At 54.1% G+C, this 21953-nt stretch overlaps 1 protein-coding gene across 3 annotated transcripts; it reads left to right on the top strand.

Moving 5' to 3' along the window:
- The first annotated feature begins 1776 nt into the window (after positions 1 to 1776).
- SLC25A15 (solute carrier family 25 member 15) lies at positions 1777 to 19121 on the top strand. Of its 3 annotated transcripts, none has more exons than XM_037129709.2 (7): positions 1777 to 2132; positions 4952 to 5076; positions 9989 to 10247; positions 13943 to 14080; positions 15026 to 15195; positions 16094 to 16252; positions 17286 to 19121. In XM_037129709.2, exons 2-7 carry the CDS (start codon positions 5022 to 5024, stop codon positions 17408 to 17410), a joined length of 906 nt encoding a protein of 301 aa, XP_036985604.2. In that variant the 5' UTR covers positions 1777 to 2132; positions 4952 to 5021; the 3' UTR covers positions 17411 to 19121. The 3 variants fall into 3 exon arrangements, with proteins under 3 accessions (XP_036985604.2, XP_036985628.2, XP_036985613.2); XM_037129733.2 differs by lacking the exon at positions 1777 to 2132 and adding an exon at positions 7496 to 7653 and having other exon boundaries at positions 4773 to 5076; XM_037129718.2 differs by lacking the exon at positions 1777 to 2132 and having other exon boundaries at positions 4774 to 5076.
- The last annotated feature ends 2832 nt before the right edge of the window (positions 19122 to 21953 follow it).

Raw genomic sequence — 21953 nt, 5'->3', positions numbered from 1 at the left:
AAGGTGTCTTCCTTTTTTTCGTTTGATTGTATTCATGTGAACAGATGGCAGCTGAACCCACTGCAGTGATCATTTCACAATGTGTAGAAAACCTTCATGCTGTACGCCTTTAACTTGATACAGTGAGGTATGCCAGTTACTTCTCAACAAGGCTGGAAAAGGAACAGAAATTGCCCCCCTTTCAAACACTGTCCTACCAACTCTTTCATGGGACAAAAATTACCTTCTTATTTCACAAAGACAGGCATCCAAATCTGTTTACTTCTAATACAATACAAACTCTGATTCCAGAGAAATATTTGAGGGAGTTGTCAAGGAAAGTTACGTTGGCTGCCAAGAATAGTTGATGGGAGTTAAAATTGTGTAATCAAAGTATCTCTCCTTTTTCATTAATTAAAAGTACCCTTGAATCAAAGATAATTTATGTTTTTTAATTATTTGCAATGCCAATCAATACTCTGTTAAGACACATCCACCTTGCGTCAGGGCCAAACCCTTCCAGGGCTGAAATGAGGTCTCCTTTCAGTATCATTAATTGGTGCGTTGTGAAATTCTGTTGCAAGAGCGAAGGCTCTCTCTTCCATGTAGCCACTCTGCCCCCTTACCTCTGATCTACGTCACACCTGCCCTTCATCACAGAGCCAGCTGCACCGATGACCCTGGATTGTGCAATTCCAAGTGCAGGAAACAGCTACCAGGAGCAAGGAGGTCAGGGCATTGACTTGTTAGCTGTGTGACCGAAATACTATTTGACCTACGCACATGGAAAGCAGTGATTACTCTAAAATTCCATTCTCAAGAGGACAGCAGATTGCTGGGGAATGGCCCTGAGGCCAAGGTTTGCATGGACATTTGCACAGTGCCAGCCAATCTGTTCTCCAAGCCCTTGCAAGAGGGTGAGCGTTCATCTATACCCATGCGTCCCTAGTCCCGAAGGAAAGAGCCACTGCTGTGAGTGATGTGAGGCCGCTGAGGTGATTTTATAAGGAGGTTACGCGCCTGGGCCTGCCCCCCACCCCATAGTTGTGTTAAATGTGGCGTCTGGCAAGTCCTCGCAACTCCCTGGCTCGTTTCTGTGATTACATGTTGTTCCAGAAGCTTGGGTTCTCCAGTGCTGGTCTCCGGACGACAGTCTTAGGCCTTTTTGATGTGAGGCCCCGTTTCTCACGAGGGCGCCATTCAGTTGTGCTGGTCAAGTATTTAAGTCACTGCCCGGCACCAAACATCATTTTATTACATCAGCAATAGTCCAACATCACACACACACACACACACACACACACACACACACACACACGGCGGAAAGTTGTCAAAGGGAATGATGCCGTGTTTTAAGGAAGAAAACCCTAAGTAGGAACGAAGCCAGAACCAAAGCAGTCGAGGCGGTGACTCCGTGTTACAGGACAGTGAGGAGGTGTTGGCTGTATCCTAAGGCCCTAGAGAAAACCGCTTTACTCCGAGGGCACCACAGACTCCTTCAGTCGCGCTTTTTCGTGAACTTCCAGAGAGCCACTGAAAAGTCCTGAAAGATCAGAGAGGCTGACTCGGGGTTACCGTTTTCATCAGTGGAAAAGGGTTTCCTTGGGCAAGGCAGAATGGGCACTGGTTGGGAGTCTTTTTAATTATTATTATTATTTTTTTTTTTTTACTGGCAATAGCGAATTTCTTTTCATCACTCTCTTTCCAGTACCTGCGCACTCGATTCTTAACTTAAATGAAGCCCGGGCGCCCCGAGTCCCAGCAAGGTGAACCGGCCTGAGGACTCCCTTCTGTCGGTCCTCTGGGCCCGGACGCCAGCCCTGGCCCTCCGGTCTCCTGCAGCGGAGCCTCCCGGAGGGCCCGGGAACCCCGGGGACTGCCGTGAACCCCGAGCGCCCGGTGCCCGTCCGCCCCGCGGCCTGTGCGCCCGAGCACCGCCCACCGCGCCCGCTTCCGCTTCCCGGGCAGGCTCCGCCCCCCCGCCCGCCGCTCCAAGCCCAGCGGGCCGCCCGCCCCGGGGCTGTCCCTCGGGGGGGGGGGGGCGGGGTGGAGGCCGGCCTGCGGCCCACGTGGGGGTGGAGCGGCCACCCCCGTCCCCAAGGCCCGGGCGACTTCGGGAGGCCGGAGCCTGAGCAGGACGCGGACGGGTGGCGGTGAGCGCAGCCCGGGCCTGGCGCGCGTGGGCGCGGGTGGGCAGCAGGGGCGCCGGGGGCGGGCGACCTTCCGGGGCTGCCAGGGAGGCGGACAGTGCACAGCACACGTGCCCGGGGACGCGCGGTGCCCCCCTCCCGCGTGCTGCCCCCGGGTTCGGCGGACACTCTGTCGCGGTGCGCGGCCCCCTCCCCCGCAGGGGTCACCTGCTGGCCGGCGTTGCCCTCCTTTGCCCCAGGTCCTATCATGTGTCCTCGGGGCTCCGCGCCCTCTGTGCCCGATCACTGGGGCGGACCGAGGCGCTGATGAATGGGACACCCTGGCGGGTTGCTGGGCAGAGCTCGCGGGCGTTCAGAGCCCGGCAAAGTTGGAAGTCGTGTCCTTAAGCTGCCCCTGGTGCGGACGAGGATGCCGAGGCTCGCGGACTGGAGCGCCACGTTGGCCGCTTAGTAGCGCGGCCGGTGTGCGTCCCAGCACCCTTGTGCCCCAGCTCCAGCCGCTGCTGAAAGGCGGCCGTGTGCAGGGCCAGGTTTCCCCTGGAGGTGGAACCTTGCTGTGGAACGCGGCCTCCCCGGATTCTCCCTTCGGAGAAATTCATTTCCCTAGGGAACCACTGAGCTCTGTGGTCCGCGCTGTTCCTTCTCCTGAAGTGGACCCTGGTGTTGTTTTAAAGGGGGGCAAAGGGAGGCTGAAAGGGCTCGGTTTTTATACTCGAGGCTGTACTGAAGGCTGATGAATCCCCCAGGCCAGTTGTCTCCCTCAATCCAGAGCTGCGCGTTATTTGAATCAATACCCCAAACTTTATGAGTTAGTGTGGTAGTTCCCATCACTGTCGACTGCCCTAATAATTCTACAAGTACTTTGTAGGATCTGACGTGTGTAAGTTCGGCTTACCTAAAGGGGTTGGGTTCACCCCGATGGCATGGTAGGATCGGCTGCGCCCTGCTGAGAAAGAAATGCCCGTTTCCGAAGGCATGAAGGCACTGAGAGGCCACACCGGCTGTGTCCTGTCCGTGCGTCCCCTCTGTGAGGCACGGCCACCGTCCATCTTCATCTGGCCTCAATTTTTGCACCTGGAAAAAGGGGACAGTAGATCAGGACCTCCTTACCCATCTCCAGATCCCGGACGGCCGCCAGCTCGCGGCACAGCCCCTGGCACTGCCATCCCCGTCCTGTCCACAACGCGAAATCCTTGTCTTGGGTTTTGAATTTGGTGGCTTTAAGTACTCAAGTGCTGTGTTTTGGATGGTTTTGGTTTAAATTTTTTTTAAAGAAAGATTCTTGGTGTCTGGTCATTGGCAACCTTCTTCAGGTGGTTAAAAAATGTTTGGCAGCTAAAGCAATTTTCTGCTGACGTTTGGGAGACATTAGTGTTCATCCCAGGGTGGCGTTCTGCCCACCCACCCTTCCTGAAAGGCTCACGTGGGTCTTCAGTGTGACGAGGAATAGAAACTGTCCCTCGTGGTCACAGATAAGTCACTCACGTAGTTTAGAGACCATACAGAATTGGTTGGTGGACTGTTTACTTTAATATTGTATGTCAGGGGTGCCAAGCTCATTGTCACCGGGGGCCACAGCAGCCTCGTGGTTGCCTCCAAAGGGCCAAATGTCATTTTAGGACTGTATAAATGTAACCACTCCTTAGAGTTGAGCGAGAGCTTGGTGCTGCCCCTCGAGTAGAAACAAGGTGCTGGGCCGTATAAAACAAGGTGGAGGCCGGATCCGGCCCATGGCCCTTGTGTTTGCCGCCTGTGTTCCATGTTAATGAGCCACCCTTCCTTTCTGTAGTCTCTGTGAAGTCCATGCCTCAGCAGTCGTTGATCTTTGACCAAAGGCAGAGGAGTAGGCTCTGGTATTTGCACTGAATCAGGGTTTCCAGGAGAGGGGCCTAATTATTTAGACATGTAACAGGTGCCCCAGGTGGTTCTTACCAAGCAAATCTGGGCCGCAGTGGGGCAGGAGCTGCTTCCCAAAGATCAGGCTTCATCAGCTTGTGAAGACCGGCAGCATTTCTGTTGCCACCAGAGCCTGTCAGTCAGACTGCCCTTCAACAAGGTCCCCAGGTGCATCTTGTGCACCTGATGGCGGAGAAGCTGGGGGGGGGGGGGCGGACTGTGATGACCACAACCGGTGTGTTTGGTGCTGTGCTTTGCAGTTGTTCTACTGAGAACTTGTGATGGTCACCGTTCACTATCACATCTGTCCCCCAGGGCTATTTGTGATTGCCCTGGTATTACAACGATAATGCTTTCATTATTTGCCATTGTATAGATGCTGACTCCCAGCTCTGGGGGCCCACGGGGCCACCCTGCTGGTGGCAGAGATGGCAGGCACTCCGACCCAGGCCTGTGCTACTGGTGGCCTCCCGGTTTTTTCCACACCATCTGTTTTGTGGCTTTCTCTAGCGGACCCAGCACTGGCCCTGCCTGCGTTTAGAGCTGAGCCTGCTGGAGTGATGGTCCCACTCGGGCCCCTGGAAGGCTCGTGGGATGTGGCTTAGGACGTCTGTGGCTGGCTCACTCCTCTGGCGTTTGTTTCCAAGGGTTTGGGGATGGTTGGAATGAAGTGCCTCACACCAGTGGCTGTAGCATTGATACTCAAGGAAGGTTTTTGATCTGCGCACTGTTGGTGAGGAGGTGGTGGGAGGGGTAAAGAGACAGGCCAATCAGGAGCCGCTCTGGCATCTTGAGCCCGCCCCCTTTGGAGCCTTGTGAAGCTGATGTCTCAGCCCCCCAAATTCGGGTCTAGTATCCAGGCATCAGGCCGGGAGACAGGGAGGCTGCAGAGGCCTCTCTGATGGTGAACTCTTGCCTCCACCCAGGGACATGAGGTGGCTGTCATAAGCTTCAGGGAGTTGCCTGCGACGGAGCCCAGCAGAGGAGGGGGCAAACATGAAGTCCAACCCTGCCATCCAAGCAACCATCGACCTCACCGCAGGGGCCGCAGGTAATCCCAGAGAAAACTCCATCCGCTCTGCCTCAAGTGCTCTCCACACGTGAGACGTAGCGAAGCGTGGTGCAGATATTACCCCCAAGTCAACATGCCCTAACTTAGAACGAGGCTCGGGAACCGAGGTGTAATACGGAGTTCCACGCCGGGCGCAAGGTAGCGTCGTTCCCAACGCAGCAGAACTGTGTGCTCGGGGTGCAGGGTGGGGAGCTCCCCAGTTCACAACTGGGAAACATCGCACCTCAGAACAGAGGTCCCTTGTCCTGTGTCACCTGGTGTCACATGGCTGGGACATGCAGGTGACGGGTTCCCCTCCAAGTCTGGCAAGTCTTCAGAGCTCTCATTGTGTAAAAATAACACCATGTCATCTCTCCAGGGAATCCTGGTACTATCCTTACTACTGTCAGGGAAAGAAAGGAGGACCCCCTTTAGAAATGTCTTTGGTAAATGAGTCTGCCATTCACTGGATCTTAATACCCTGGAAGGTCATTAATGTGAGGCCCTAGGGTTTGCCAAGGAATGGTGGCCCAGGCTCTGGCCCCAGCCCAGACTTTGGCCCCACAGAGCACAAGTAAGTGCTCCCGGTCACGGCTGGTGACAGCCAAGCCACTCTTGGGAAAGATGACCTTTGCTCAGCCTGACGCAAAGGGCAGCACAGGAAGTGGGTGGCTGGTAACTCATTCTCCAGATCCCTGTGTCCCATCAGGGCTGAGGGGCACTTGAATGCTCAGACTTCTGGGATGAAGACCTTGGTTTGCCCTGCACCCCACACCAATTCTTATCATGGGTTGTAGCTCCGGTGGGTGGAGAGGCCACAGGGGTGGGCTCCCCACTGCCCTCTTAGGCGGTGGGACCTTGTGGCTCAACAGAGCAAGTGCATTCAGACAGTCACTTACTCTCATCTTGTCATTTGCTTCATTGTAAAAAAGAAATTGGAGTTCAGAGGGAAAAAAAAGTGTATTTCCCCATGAACTGAAGGTCGGCCAAGGTGAGCTAACTCAGAAGGCTAGAGATAGAACATTGCCGAGGCTTATCAGGAGTGCAGGGCTCAGGCGCCAGCTCCCAGTCAGAGACCACAGGCACATCCCACCCAAGGAGCAGGGCAAACAAAGGGGTCCTGGTTTCCGCCCCACAGCCTTTGCCGGCTGTATGCCGGCCCCTCACTCTGCTGTGGAATCCAGCTGCAGCCCCTCAGGCCCCGCCCCCCACCTCACTGCCTGCCTCGAACGAACGGGACCATTCGGTCTTGCAGTCTGCGGATATTTCACTGCATGAGAGGTTCTCAGCCTGTGGGATTAAATGCCCTTCAGTCTATCAGAGATGTCAGGCCTGCTGTGATAGAGTTGGAAAGCTCATCTTTTCCCAGGGAGGCGTCTGCGCCCCACAGGTGTAAGTTACAGTGCATCTTCAGGCTGTAGATTGCAGCGGTGCTGTTGGGCCTCCTGTGCTGAAGGCTTGCCGTTTGCAGTACTGTGAACACGTACAGGGCTCTCGTCCAAGCTGACATGGACTTTTCCTGGTACCTGTCTCCTGCCCGGAAGACACAGGCTCACCCTGCTCAGCGGCAGCACTGCCCCGGTGGCCCGACCTCCAAAAACACCGGCTCCTCGGCGAGGGGTCTGTGCTCTGCGTGGAGGGACCCTCGGGCCCTGAGCAGAGGAGTTCCTGGTGGAGCGGCCGTCCCCCCCGGGAGGGGTCTCAGTCCTCCCACGATGAGCTGGAAGGGCCTGCAGAGAACACGAGAGGAAAAGAGTTCCAGGGGGATTTGCTCAGGTTCGCACAGCTTGATGGGGCAAACACCAGGCCGAGACCCGGCTGCTGCGTCCCTTGACTCGCTCTGTCGTCCTTTTGGTTTTACTACAATTCAAGGGGCCGACAGCAGCCCCGGAGGGGGCTTAATCTGGAGCCTTTTCTGCCCCAGGTCTCTACAAGGGGAAGCAGTCAGGCATTGGGATTTTTCTGCTGGCCTGGAGCAGGGGGCCCCGAGGGTTTTGGGGACACAGCCCACCCAAGGACAGGGTTCGTATGGACCACTTGAGGCCTGAGGTGGTGTGGGTGCAAGATCCACGGGTTCTTCTGTGTCTCTGCTTTTTCTTTTAAGCAAACCTCTCCACCAAGGAGATTTTCAGTCCTGGTTGTCTACCAGGAAGCCATCACCGTGAGTCTGCAGCTACTGTAGGGGAGAGTCTGGGAGAGGCTGGGGAGCCCCAGGCAGCGAGGATAGGGCAAGGGCTGGAGAAGATGGGTAACTGGACCATGACCGGACTGAGGCGGCCTGCATCTCAGAGGTTCAACCACACTAAGTGGAAGCCCGTGGTAGCCCTGCTGTCGGTCAAGACGGATAAAATGCACTATCCCACTGTGGCTGCTCCGCCACAGTGTTTAACCAGCACTGTCGGGGATCATGGCATTTGAGATCGTTGAAGTGTCTCCAATGCCACTGTGAAGAACAAGCGAAAGCCTGCTCCGGGGGGAGTGCTCTGAAAAGGATGCGGCTCTCTGTGTGGCTCGGCCGAACGTTTATCCATGGCCTCCAGAGGGGCTGAGCTTCTCCCCTCTGTGCCGGTGCACCAGGTAATTCTGGATGAGGGTTGGCTTCCCGGTTTTCAGCTCTGCCCGCCCTGTGAGCTGATACCGTCCATGCCCGGTAGATTTCCTGAGCCCCTTGTCTTTTGCTGACGCGGCTACACCAAGGACGGAAAATCCACAGCAGCGAGCCCGGTGAGGTGAAGAGTACAACCCGGTTTGAGTGCCGGTCCGGCAGAGTCAAATGCAGGGCCAGTCCTGACTGCTTGAGAGAAGGCAGAGGCTGTTTCCACATGGGTAGGGACATGAGGCGATCAGAGGTCTGAGCTCCAAGCAAGTGGAGAAATAGTTAATTCCTGTAAATGACTCATAGCTTCCTTAACTGGTAGGCGCCTGAGGTCCTGCTGGCTCCTGGGGGTTGGTGCTGTGGTTCAGAATAGTCGTCACCCCTTGGAGCCTGGGCAGTGTCCTTTGTGTGTGGTCAGTTACCTGTGAAGTTGGCTTACCTCCCGGGAGGGAAGGAATCATAGCCAGCATCTGAAAATTCATTAGCCTCCTACCTCCTTCGTGTTAGAAATGCAACTCTTACAGATAGACAACAAACGCGTATCATAGTCACCTGCCATGTCTGAACCATTCGGGTTGGTTGTGTTGAAATAGGGAAATCTTCCAGTTGAAATAGTAATGCTCCAAATTAAATGCTTTATTCGGTGTATCTGTATCTAAGTTATCTAAATTACATACCAATTTTTAAAATTCTGACCTTCACCTCCTCTTTTGGAATAATTTAAGTATTTTGACAGGGATAGAGTAGTATTTTATTCTGGCCCACCAGTACCCGGGGGAGAATAATTCTAATGACAGCAATGTGTTAGTAAACCATATTCCACCAATTCAGAATTGGGGATAATTTGATAAGACAAAGCAGACGTATATTAGCACTCTCCTACAAGAAACAAACAGTAGCGGGAAGATCACAAAGCTCATACTTGTGATTGCTTCAAAGAAGAGATCAAACAGCTCAGACTCTTTAAAAACGCCCGTTCCTTTGCTAATAATTCATTGGGAATTATTCCTAGCAGCCCCTCCCCCATCTCTGCCTTCCACAACCGAGTTGGAGTCACTATGTACAAAGTTGAAGTTACGAAGTTGTATTTCTTAAGTTTTTAAGAAACGTGCTGGGATGACCTTGGCTAATAACATCATAGAGGTTTCAGGTGTGTGATTCTGCAGACACCATCCGCATGTTGCCTTGTGCGCTCACCGCCCGTAGTCTGGCCTCCTGCCATCGCCGCCTGTCTGACGTCCTTCACCCTCGCCAGCCTCCGCCGCATTTCCCTAGTAACCCTTCACACTGTGTCTGTGCCTCTGCATTTGTTTCCTAAATGTGTCACATAACCCTTCTCTTCGGTTTGGACTGGGCTTTCGTAACCTTCTCCAGTGGTTACGGTTCCTGGCACAGCCAGGGGACAGGCAAGACGCAGTGGCCTTGCAGGCCCAAGGGGAGGTGGAAACATCAGCCAGTGGCAGCCCCCAAAAGGCAGACCCCGCCCAGCATCTGGGGATAGAATACGGTCATTTCAGGTCGTCTTTTCCTTATGTGCAGAATTTCTCTTGAAGTCCTCTAATGCAATTTAGATTTGCTGTATTTAGTACTTTTACAGTGTAAAAGTAAGTAAATATGTGGTTTTTGCTAAACAAAGACACGTTTCGGTTCACTCCCTATCTGTTTACAAATTACATATTGGCAGAGTCTGAAGAGAGGCTTTCTGTACGGTTAGCTATTTAACTCCTGGGGGTTAATCAGCCCCTCCGTTTTCTTTATCTGTTGCCAGTTATCATCCCGATAGTCATCATCACCAGGAGGCATTAGGCAAAGACAAAGGATGGACTCTGCCCCGACTTCCCTCCCGGTCCTTTGATAGCAGCTCAGGCAGGAACCTCTTTGGCAGCCCCTGTGTTAAGCCTTCTTCTCCATTGTTATATTCGACCCTTGCACGACCCCCGACTAGGAGCCGAGGCTGGAAAGTTCCATCCCGTGTTGAGGACCTCACAGCGGAGCCAGGCTTCAAGCCCCAACCCCTTCGATCCCCTTGCTAGTGCTGCTGACCACAGGCCACCGCTTTATATCCGGTGGCCTTGCCTGTGGAACACACACACATCCCTCTACCATGTGGCTCCTTCGGGGCTGGAGCCGAGAGCCAGGCACCCGGGTTGTTTACTGGGTGGGTTAGCAGGTTGGAGGGGGTGAGAGGTGAGAATGAGCTGAAGTAGAGCCTCTGTGCTGGGGCAGGCCCCTGGGCCCCCGTTTCCATGGGGCATCGAGTGGCGCCCTAAAGGGGTCGCAGACACACACTACAGAAGACTCCCGTCCCATTTGCAGGGGGCACGGCGTGTGTGCTGACCGGGCAGCCCTTCGACACCATGAAGGTGAAGATGCAGACCTTCCCCGACCTGTACAGGGGCCTCACTGACTGCTGCCTGAAGACCTACTCCCAGGTGGGCTTCCGGGGCTTCTACAAGGGGACCGGCCCCGCGCTCATCGCCAACATCGCCGAGAACTCGGTCCTCTTCCTGTGCTACGGCTTCTGCCAGCAGGCGGTGCGGAAGGTGGCGGGCCTGGACAAGCAGGCCAAGCTCAGGTGAGTTGGGGACACTGGCACTTGTTCCATTTGTTACGAAAGCCACGTGATCCGTTGTAGAGAAGAGTGTTTCCTTTCTTAAAAAGAACCCCTTTCTGATGATGATGATGATGATGATGAATACCTTGTGGCTGGATCAGGATGCATGTTCACCTCCAGTTGAAGGAGGGTGGGCCCCCTGTGGAGCAGGAGCCCCCCCTGGGGGTCAGCATGCTGTGGGAGAGCGCTTTTCAGACACGGGTGGAGCAGCCACTTCTCTGTGGGCGGAAGTGCTGGACAAAAGCCACGGTGCCACGTGTGGCCTGAGCTGTAGGTTCTACTTTATCGGCCAAATGGAGGGTCTTGAAAGAGGTTTCCTGACCCAGATAGGTCTGAGGAGAAACGCAGACTTGTAGGAAGGCTCAGAAGCATCAGAGAAGATACAGGTGAAGCTTCTGTGGCCAAGTCTGCCCCAAACATTGGGCTCTGGCTTGTGTCTTGGCACTGCTGATCACTAAATTAGATGGACGCTGAAAAGAATTCAGAACCCTCCGGGACACTGCACTGTGCCTCCTTCGAACACTGATGTGTTTGAAATAACTCAAACCATGATACTAGCCTCGTGGTTGCAAAGGGCAGGCGTCCTGGCAGTTTGGGGAGGAATTTGAAGTCCCATTGCAACTGCAGGACCCACGTGACTGAGGCAGGTTCCTTTGCTACAGAAATGTTCTCTCAGAGGTGCGTGGGGGTCTGCAGATGGCCAAGTTTACAGGTGGGAGTCCTGTCGTGATGGACAGAACCTGTTCTCCAAAAGCTCGGGGTGGGTGAGCCCCTTGGGGAGACTGTTGGTGGGGGGCCGTGCAGCACAGGGGTCGGGAAGAAGAGAGGAGGTGAGGAAAGAGGCAGAAGCCGCACCAGATTGACGGGAAGAGCCCTTCGCGACTGTAGCTCCTCCCACTCAGGGAGACACGGGCCCTGCGGGGAGGCCACAGAGACTCTGGAGCAGCTCTGCAGTAGAGGCACCTCCTGTCACCCTTGGCCCAAACCAGCCCTCGGTGCTGTTTTGGACTTAGAGTCTTCTTTGTCACCTTGCAGGGGTGACAGAGCTGGTTTGTCCCCTGTTGGGAAAATGCCGCCTTGGCATCTCCAGAGCGCTGACAGATGTGTGGTGCCATTCGGCGCTCACCGTGGCCAGGAAGGGAACAAGATGGGTGGTGCGCCCCACGGACGGGGACGTGCAGGGCAGACACTGCCGTGCACTCAGGACCGCACGGCAAGACAGGAAGTGGGCTCAGGACCATGGGGCGAGGACCCAGAAAGCCGGGGCTCCAGCCCACGGCCTCCAAACTTCCCTGCCCCCCCATCAGTCAGTCTCTCCCTAAGACCACAGTTGGGGCTTGGGGGTGCCCTGTGGGGGTCAGGCCCAGGGGACAGATTAGTGAGCAGAGCAGGGGAAGGCGAGAGTGAGGACCTGTTGGGGACGTCCGCAGTAGCCCTGTGAACTCTGGTCAGCTCTCGATGCGGGTGCTGCTGCCAGGGCTGTTCTCTCCTTTGACCTTTGACCAGACAGGGTGCTTGACCTTACTCGGCAGGACTGTTCCAGTACATGTTTGCTGAACCGGCGACAAACAGTCGATTCTCACAAAATCCCACCCTACACCTGTTGCCATTTCAATTCCAGCTCTAAACGCTTACACTTGGGCGCAAGCTGGGGCCCGCGGACCCCCCTCAGTGCCCCGGGAGATGAGAGTGCTCCATAGAAAGTGGACGTCCGCTGCAGATCCGATCTGGCCCTGCATTTTGCAGGCGCCCGGGCCACACCTGCATCTGAGATGGGATGGGCGGCTCCACTGACGGATGCCCCCTTGTTCCTGCAAACTTGGGAAACAAGTTAATGACCCCAATTGGCTACTGCTCGTCAGCCGACACAGGGACCCCAGGGCACTCAAGCGAGGGTCCTTGGGCTGGTGAAAGATGGCAGAGATCATTTTAGGCTTTGGTTTTGCCAACCGGGGGAAGCAGGAGTGGCATGGGGAGGGGTGGCATGAGTGGGGGCAGTTTCCACCCCCGGAGGGCTGAGTCCTAGCACAGCCGTGCACCTGGCTGTGCTCTGGAGACGGTCTCACGTCCCGCTCTCTACGGCGGAAGGAAGGCCAGGCCACAGGCAGTGTCTTCCTCCTGAGAGAGGGCTGCTTCGAGGCCACCTTCCGAGACCTGACACCTGCCGTGTATCCAGCCGCAGCACCAAGGCCAGGCCCCCAGGGGACAGGATATCAGGGCCAGGACGGGAGGTGGCCCTTGTTTGACACGAGGTTTGGCCACAGTTTATGTAACTATTAGTTTCTCGTGATTTAGGACACCAGAGTGTGGTAGGCATGCTAAGCTTCTGCTCGTGGTCTGCGGAAGCATGTTAAGGGCGTCCCTGTACCTGGAACAGTACGCCGAGCGTTCTCCCCCCGGGGCCTTTGGAAGTCCGAGACTGCCGCTGGTCCAGCCGTGGCAGGGTGCCAGCATTTAACAGGGGAGTGTCACAGAGCCGACCGAGGTCCTGCTGGGGGCAGGCAGCTCTGTCCTCCCTGCCCCCGCCTCAAGGGTTGTTTGCCCCCCATGCCAGGGGTGCCGTCATGAAGAAGCACTGTCTCAGGGCAGAAAGGGTCGTCTTTTCTGACCCCACAAGCTCTCAGAGACGTCTCCCCACAGTTTGTTCTTTAGACTACCCCCCCCAGTCTTGAACTCTGTTGGATTCCTGGTCACAATCCACGGGAGACTGGCTGGCGGTGCTGACGGATGCAGGCAGAGGAGGTGAACCCTTCTGTTTTTGTGCGTGTGTGTCCACACCTCCGTTTGCACACACATCCAGCTTCACTGTTTTGCCTGGGCTTGCTGACTCACTCCGGCTCCCCACTGTGTTGCTGAGGTCAGGAGGTCATCAGCCGAACTTGGAATCTTTTTGGAACAAGCACCTTTTTGGTTAAAAAGTTACCCTGGATTTTCATCTGGGGCAGTTACAGTCTGTGTCTGCCCAGGTTGGATCTTGGCCTCAGAACCAAGTTTCACTTAGAGCTTGGTGGCAGGTGCACCGAAGTCCTCAGTGCTCAGAGTGTGCGTGTTAGGGCGGTGGGACTCGGGGGCTGTTTCGCTCTTCTCTGTGTCGTGTTCTGTGCGTCCCTGTGGGTCTGAGTTCTGGCTGCCGTAACCAAGAGCCACTGACTTGCTGGCCGAAACAGCAGACATTTGTCCCTCACACATCGGGAGGCTGCAAAGTCCAAGGGGCTGGTATGGTGTGTGGGGAGGGCCTCCTTCCTGGCTTGCAGAGGGAGGGCGTGAGCCAGCTGCTCTCTGGTCTGTGTTGTGAGGGGTCCTGATCCCGCCGGAGGCCTCCACCCTCCGACCTCATCTAACCCGAATTACCTCCCGAAAGCCCCCCTCACACGCCATCACAGTGGGGCTAAGGCTTCGACATAGGGCTTTGGGGTTGGGGGGCACACACATTCAGTCCACAGCCCTGTGACCCATAAAGAGTGTGGGTTTTACAGTCTGGCAGCCCCGGGCGTGAGTCCTGGCGCTGCCACTTGGCAGCAGTGTGACTTCAGGCACGTGACTTCCCCCACGTGGAAACTGGTGTGTCGCTGTCAACCTCGCAGGGTTGTGGGGTCCTCGGGTGGCACAGTGCTTCTCTCCTTTCATCCCCGCGCTCCCGTGCTGTGTCCTTTCAGCGACCTGCAGAACGCGGCCGCCGGTTCCTTCGCCTCCGCGTTCGCCGCGCTGGTGCTCTGCCCCACTGAGCTGGTGAAGTGCCGGCTGCAGACCATGTACGAGATGGAGACGTCGGGGAAGATTGCCAGCAGCCAGAAGTAAGCGTCCCCGGGCACCGGCAGTGGGTCTTGCTGCTTTAGCATGTTGAGTGTTTTGTGATTTTATATTGTACTAAAGTTAAGTAGTACATAGTAAAGCAGATGTATCTCCTGCAACCCGTGGTGTTTCCAAAACATTTCCCCACCCGTTGGAGGATAGTTTTCTGAACATGTTGAACCCACCACCCCACCCAACAGACAGACGTGTGACACCCCCGAAGTGGAGAAGTTATACCCTTTGGCCTAAACGGATAAGGCAGGACCCCAGCCGTGGTGGGAGGCGCATGGCTGGCAGCTTTGGGACCGAGCGCTGAGCCTTGACGCGGGCTAATTTGTACCCGGAGATGACTCTTTGATGCGAATCCCGGGATTCGCATAGGTATTCTGGCTGATCAGCCTGGGTCCCAGCGGTAACTTCATTTAACCACCCCACCCCCACCCCCACCCCCACTCCCCGTCCTTCAGGGCCCAAGTTCTGAAAACCCGTGGACACCTTCCTAATAAGCATAGTTCTTTTCCAGGACCAAATCACTCTCCTCCTGAGACCCTTTTCCCCATTACCTTTTGAGCATTTGCTACGTAAGGGGCTAGGCCAATGGAATACCATTTATTTTTGCTGTATTTGGATACTTTTTGTTGTAATTGAACTCATTCACTGTCGAAAAAACAGATATTAGCTCTTTTATGTGGTTGATAATAGGACTTCTAAAAATGTGTTAACCATTTTAACAGAATTTCTCTCCTACAGCATAGTTCAGGTGATACGACTTGTTACAAAATACTTGTATCTGTGCTTCTCTGGATACATCCTTCCCCCAGAAGCCTTTCTTTCCCTGCATCCTCTGTTTCATGGAGTCAGCTGCGTCCTCCCCGCAGCTGGGTCTGCTCGCCGGCGGGTGCCCGGGCACCTCGCTGTCTTCAGCAGTCTCCCTCTGTCCCTCCCAGCACAGTCTGGTCTGTCGTGAAGAGCATCCTCAGGAAGGATGGCCCCTTGGGCTTCTACCACGGACTCTCCAGCACTTTACTCCGAGAAGTACCAGGCTATTTCTTATTCTTCGGAGGCTACGAGCTGAGCCGATCGTTTTTTGCGTCAGGGAGATCAAAAGATGAGCTAGGTAATGTGGTGCTCCCATCCCATGGTGTGGTGGCTGGGGTTCCGGTTCTGTGCATCCCCCTGGCGCTGGAGTTTCCGGACACTGGGAAGCAACGCGGCAATTGCAGGTGCCTTCCTCTGGGTGGCGCTGGCACTGGCTGGGTGGCCCTGGGCTTGGTGGTTGTCTCATGATGGGCTGAAGCCCCTGTGTCCCGAACTTCTGCACTGGAATAACATCTGTTAATTTATTCGGGCTCCATTTTAGGGGGGAGGAAATACAGAAATTCCTTTCCCTGTGGGAAAGCAGCCATAATGGGTACATCATCTATAAGTCATCTTGCAATAAATTTAAAACGTGGTAATAAAGCTTGCTAGTGTTTTGAGAGCAATGGACTTTTATAGACTCTCCAGCATTGTTCTGTTTCTCTGCTGGACACAACGAACGAGGCCGGGCACGCACGCGGGGGTCACTTTTTCCTCCACCTGTTCTGGGGTTAGTGAAGCTCCCAGGCTTAACTGTGTGTTTAATGAGACAACGTGGGTTTTTCCTGGTAAAGGAAGAGTCGGGGCTGCCGGGCTTTAAAATATTAAACTACTTCCGAGTGAGAACGTGGAAGAAAGACCTGTGTTCCAGTGGTCTTAGTGCCATTCCTCCTGGGAGGGCATTGCTACTCCTTAGAGGCCACAGGGCCACGGTGCCACAGTGACCAGCCCATACTCGACCCTCCCTAGCGCTTCCCGTCCTGACAAGATGCGGGGCCGACCAGCGCCCCGCACCACATGGAGCGTGTGCTCTTGGGGCTCTGACGCGCGCCTCAGAGGACTGCTCCCCGGTGTTCGCCTTTTTACCTGCACCTGGCGGCAGCCGCTACCTCGACCGCAGCACTGTCTCACCAGCCCTTTGCCGACGTTCTTCTCAGGTCCTGTCCCTCTGATGTTGAGTGGTGGAGTTGGTGGCATCTGCCTCTGGCTTGCTGTTTACCCAGTGGATTGTATTAAGTCTAGAATTCAAGTTCTGTCCATGTCTGGAAAACAGGGCGGATTTATTGGAACCTGCATAAGCATCGTGAAGAATGAAGGTAAGTCTGCCGCCAGCACCAAGTGCATTTGTACGCAGCAATGGGTCGTGTTGCTGCCACCCTGGCAGAGAGGAGCGCTGCCCCCAGGCTCTGTCTCTGGCTCTTCTGGCACCACCCGAGGACTGGTTTCCAACCCCTTTCTTTAGCTTGCTCTTACCATTCTTGAGAATGTTTGAAGTTCCTATTCCTAACCCCTGGGCCAGGTACCCGTGAAGACTCTGTTCTAAAGAGCCTGGAGGGACTTCAGAAAATCCAGGTTTTGTTTAAGGGGACAGAGGTTTGGAAGTTAGCACTTGTTTTATGTCACAAGGGTCTTTTTGGAGGGGACCACCAGTGAACCACTGAGGGGGTTTAAAGGAATGTGCAGCCCCCTCAGTCCTGAGACTGCTGGAGTTAAAACTGCGCTAAGCAACTTCTGAAGTTGACTTCCTATCAGTTTTTGGACTTAGGTGGGAGGACGAAGATTTCCTACTTACTATTCATATGAGTCAGTTTTATGCTGCTAGTGAGTAGAGAGCTGTGAAGGCGTCTGTCTTGGTTTTGAAGGAGAGCGCGTAGTAAGAGCGCGCAGCAACTGTTCCATCTGTGCCCCACAGAGAGCACAGACACCTTGCACATCACTAATGCTGTAGTGACCCTTCTTTAAATTTACGCTTCGTGTGTAGTTTTACGGAGCTCTTCCACCTCTGTTACCTGATTGGAGCGTCATAACCACCCGGGCAACGCTGGCACTAGAATCAGTCTCTGACTTCAGTGCGCTCTCCCCACTGGCCCTGTGCCTCGTGGGAGAAGCCGTGATGGGTGCGTGTTCACTGAGCATGAACCAGCTTTGCTCAGAGACCTGACACTGTCCAGTTTCCTGTGGTCTGTTTCATCCCGTCAGTCAGGGAAATGTGGACACAAGCCCTTTCATTGTGTGTTGGTCTTTGATGCCACTGCGTGGACTTGGAACTGTAAAAACATGCTCTGCAGTTTTGAGGGGGCATCTCTAAGGAAGGGGGTCTCAGCGTTGGCTCACTCTTTTATCTCCTAGGAATACTGGCCTTATACTCTGGGCTGAAGCCCACCATGATCCGAGCATTCCCGGCCAATGGGGCGCTGTTCCTGGCCTACGAGTACAGCAGGAAGTTGATGATGAGCCAGTTCGAAGCAGACTGAAGCGTCCTGGTGGGCCCAGCCCCAAGGCCGGGTGTTGGAGGACTGCAGTTCATCTCAGGGCCGCCTGGAGTACACGACCCACGTGCAGTTGTTTTGATTTCAGAGCATTCTGTTGTTGCCTTCCATTCCTCTACCCTAAATGTTGAACTGTACAGAAGGACCTCTATTCTACACCATTTAATTTCTGCCCATAATTGTACTGCGATAGAAAAGTTGCTGCTCTTGTCCGTGGTAGGACCTACAGGGTGAGTCTGGCCTCTGTACCTAACTTGAAAAGATAAGTACAGCTCTGTCCGGGATTTTGCACGACTGGACGCACACACGCAGTTTGGATGCTGTGTGTTGCGAACGAGTCACCATTTCGTTTCCTGCTTAATCTCAGATCACACCAGAAAAACCCAGAGGCAGCCGCGTTTCGTGAAGATGTTTATCCGTGATTACCCCTTCTAGATGTAGGGTCTCTCTTCAAATCTGCGTAACACATACTTGCTCTATACCAAGTGGTGAAAGTTTTAAAAAGGGTTCCTATGGTGCTTGCAAACCAAATAGCTAGATTTTAAAGAGGTGACTGTACCTGCATCCTGACGCAGCTTCCATGTTTCTGATTCACGTCTCAGAGGGGCCTCCTGGATTTTTCCAAGAGGCGCTGCCGGCAGAACTGTGCCGTTCACTTTCTGGGTGGGGTCCTCTTTGACTCTCTGACATACCCTTGGGCTCTGGCCCGAGCATCAAGCCCTCAGAAGCCCCATGGCCTTCACCTGTACCAGCTTCCTTCTCTCCAAAGAGCTTCTCCTCAGCCTGGCCCTAGGGTAAGGGAAGGCCTGGGTGCAGTGGCCGCACTGCTGTGCTCTGTGTTGACCTTGTGGCCAACACCAGCCCTTGGCTTCTGTCTCTGGGTCCTGGCCTGGGTGGGATTCCAGAGCATTCCGTTGGGCCCTGTGGATCCCTCACTCATTGCCTCCACCCATTGGAAACCCACCCAGGGGGTAGAGTGCCAAAGCCAGGAGAAGCCCTTGTCCCCTGTCTGGTGATGGAGTGGCAGTGCTCGTGGGTGGAGTCTTCCCCTCAGAACCAGACCTGACATAGTGCGTGCCTGCCACCGAGACTCGCGTCAGGGCTGACCCACTCAAGTTTCCCTCCGGGTCCGGAACTCCTTCATCGTGCTTCTCACAGCGTGGAGCCTCGCACACTCGGTACCGGCCGTCAGTGAGTTGTAAGGATGACTGTAGATGCCGTGTGACTTCATAAGCAACAAAACAAGAACAGTAACTGAGTAAGCTGTGCCGTGTGTGTACTATCACAACAACAGAAACCCGCGTATCTCTGACGCCCACAGATGTCAGAGCTTGGGGATGGGCTACACGCCCAAGTGGATCCTCATCCAAACAGGCTAGAAATGAAGCGACGTAGGAAATGAGACCGGCTTCCGGCAGGAAGCCAACTGCCATGGGCCCATGGTCGCCCGTGTCAGCACTGTCCTCCTGTGTCCGCCTGTAAAGGGCTAACGAAGTGTCTTCCCTGAGGCAGGGGAGAGGAGTGGGAGTGAGGCAAGGGCAGTCGGGGGAAGCGTTTGTCATTCTCCGTGACTCATGGTTCCGTATTTGCGTCTCATTTGTACCATTTCAGATCTGTACTCCAGACAAAAATAGAGTAACTTGAAATGCTGTGTTTAGAGAAATTCTGATTCTACATCATTAAATTATTTGCCTAATGTCTGAGTATACGAGTTCTTTGCATGCGCTGCAGTTATGACGCCCTGCTCGCTAGAAGTTCTGTCTCCTCGCACCAGGCTGCGGAGGCGATGTGTCGGGTTTGGCCGGCTGCCATTCTGTTTTTTCAAAGAGTTAAAACTTCTTGCTGTTAAATTTTAGATAATTCTATTCCACCCTCTTTAAGAAAACCAGTACCATCCCGATACATTCTGATGTAAGTCCCTTGTGCTCTAAGAATCACGTTGGGTCCTAACAAGGCAACGCCCGGGAGGCCCTAAGCAGGTTTTCTTTCCATGAGGGGAAGCAGGAGAGTGTGGCGAGTCACCGCCAGAAATTTGGACGGATCTTGGAGGGTTGGGCAAGAGAAACCCCAGCTGCATCTCCTTAGATCAAAAAGCAATATTCTCACAAAGCGGGGGTCGCCAGTACTGAAAAGGGCAGTTCCTCCTCCTGTTGGTGGAGCATTTTCTCTCTGTCCAGCGCAGCCGGCCTGCTGACCTGCACTCTGTGGGTCGGTGTGGCGTGAGCGTAAAGGACACAGCACAGCCTGTCTGGCCACACCCGTGTTCCCCTAACACGAGTGAACAGGGACTGACGCGGCCGTCACGTGGGAGGAACCTGAGAGTGTGTCCTCCCTGGTCCTGCCTCCGGGGAGCCAGGTTAGGGAGAGTGGAAAGGAGTGCAACAGGGACCCTTTGTGGGCTATTTTGAGGACAAAGAAGGGCGCACCTGTGCCTGGGCCACCCGCCAGGGTTGGCGCTGATGGCGGCTCGGGCAGCCCAGGGTTCCACTGCCCCCTGTGCCCCTGGGAACCCACCAGCCCTTCTCCAGTTAAAGTGTTGCCCCAAGATGCTCCCCTTCTTTAGAAAATACCTGCTGTGGACTTCCAGCCAAGACGGAGGTGTAGGTAGACACACTGTGCCCCCTCGCACAACCAGAAGAAGGACAACAATAATTTTAAAACGAGACAAGCAGAACTGACAAAAAAAATCAAACTGCATGGAAGTCGGACAACCAAGGAGTAAACAAGATGCACTCACCCAGACCAGTGGGAGGGACGGAGACGGGCAGCTGGGTGGAGAGGACCCGTCGAGACACGGCTGGCAGAGGGGGGGTCCCACATCTACGTGTGGATAAACCGGGAGGAACAACTGGGGAGCGAGACAGACCCACAACCCAGGGACCCAGCAGGAAAATAAAGCCTCAAACCTCTGACTGAAAACACCTGTGGGGGTTGAGGTGGCGGCAGGAGAAACTCCCAGCCTCAGGGGAGAGTTGGTTGGAGAGACCCACAGGATCCTGGAACGTACACAAACCACCCACCTACCCAGGAATCAGCATCAGAAAGGCCCAATTTGCTTGGGGGAAGCGGGGGAAGTGACTGAAAGCAGAGAGTGGAGCAAGCAGCACTGTTCCCTCTCAGACCCTCCCCCACAGATGGCGTCACAACACAGCAATGAGGGTCGCCCCGCCCTGGTGAATCCCTAAGGCTCCATCCCTCACTACAGAACAGGTGAGTGGAGACAAAAAAAAAAGTCCCAAATGAAAGAACAGATCAAAACTTGAGCAAAAATATCACTTAGGTAAGCGATGGAGAGATAGCCAACCTATCAAATGCACAGTTCAAAACACCCGTCATCAGGATGCTCCAGGAACTCTCTGGGTACTGCAACAGCATAAAAAAGACCCAGGCAGCAAAGGTTGCATTATGTGAAGTAAAGAAAAATTTACAGGGAACCAACAGTGACAGGAAGGAAACCAGGGCTCAAATCAACAGTTTGGAGCAGAAGGAAGAAGGAAACATTCAACTAGAACAGAATGGAGAAACAAGAATTCAAAAACATGAGAAGAGGCTTAGGAACCTCCAGGATGTCTTTAAACATTCCAACATCCAAATTATAGGGGTACCAGAAGGAGAAGAGGAACCACAATAAACTGAAAACTTGCTTGAACAAATAATGGAGAACTTCCCCAATCTGGCAAAGAAAATAGACTTCCAGGAAATCCAAGAAGCTCAGAGAGTCCCAAAGAAGTTGGACCCAAGGAGGAACACAGCAAGGCACATCATAATTTATATTACATTAAAAAAAACCCTAAGCCAACAACTAGAACAGGAACAGAATCAAAGAAATGGAGGTCACATGGAGGGTTACCAGTGGGGGAGTGGGAGGGGGACAAAGAGGTACAGGGAATAAGAAGCATGAATGGTAGGTACCAAATAGACAGGGGGAGGTTAAGAACAGTATAAGAAATGTAGCACTCAAAGGATTTACATGTACGACCCATGGACATGAACTAAAAGGGGGAATGCAGGTGGGACGGGGTGTGTAGGGTGGAGGGGAGTAAAGGGGGGAATGGGACAACTGTGATAGCATAATCAACAAAATATATTTTAAAAGATACCTGCTGTGGCAACCGCAGGCCTTCTGAGCTGTTATCGTGTGGCTAGTGGGTAGCGTGCTGGTTACAACACTGCCTAGTTGGAGTGGTCTGCCCCAAACCCCCAAACCCGATCTCCCCGCCGCAAACCATTTCCTTAATGTGTTCTTTGTGCAGATCGCAATGTTTTTCAGGACTGAGTGTAGCATTTTAACACAAGCACTGTGTTTCTTATCCACTGCTCCCTGTTTCTTGATGAATTTAACTTGCCAAATTACAGGGAAAATCACTCAAAGAAGGGTCATTTCAATAAAGCCAAACCAGAACCATCCTTCGGGACAATTAGGGCATTATGATCCCGTGGCCGTGAAGGCACTTGGACTAAAATAGCACCAGGTACCAAAGAGAAAAGGACTCCCAAAGGACACAGGACTAACCAGTGCTTATAATGA

Source organism: Artibeus jamaicensis, unplaced genomic scaffold (assembly GCF_021234435.1).
Source record: "Artibeus jamaicensis isolate MK-2021 breed Jamaican fruit bat unplaced genomic scaffold, CSHL_Jam_final contig_415, whole genome shotgun sequence".
Lineage (NCBI taxonomy): Eukaryota > Metazoa > Chordata > Mammalia > Chiroptera > Phyllostomidae > Artibeus > Artibeus jamaicensis.
The sequence above is the reverse complement of the archived record's forward strand: the minus strand, read 5'-3'. Positions and strand labels throughout refer to the sequence as shown.

Excerpts from the sequence above, each read along its gene's own strand:
- SLC25A15 (XM_037129709.2), top strand. The coding sequence starts at position 5,022 with ATGAAGTCCAACCCTGCCATCCAAGCAACCATCGACCTCACCGCAGGG. Across the intron at positions 5,077-9,988 it reads CCTCACCGCAGGGGCCGCAG|GGGGCACGGCGTGTGTGCTG; the intron begins GTAATCCCAGAG and ends TCCCATTTGCAG. Across the intron at positions 15,196-16,093 it reads GAGATCAAAAGATGAGCTAG|GTCCTGTCCCTCTGATGTTG; the intron begins GTAATGTGGTGC and ends CGTTCTTCTCAG.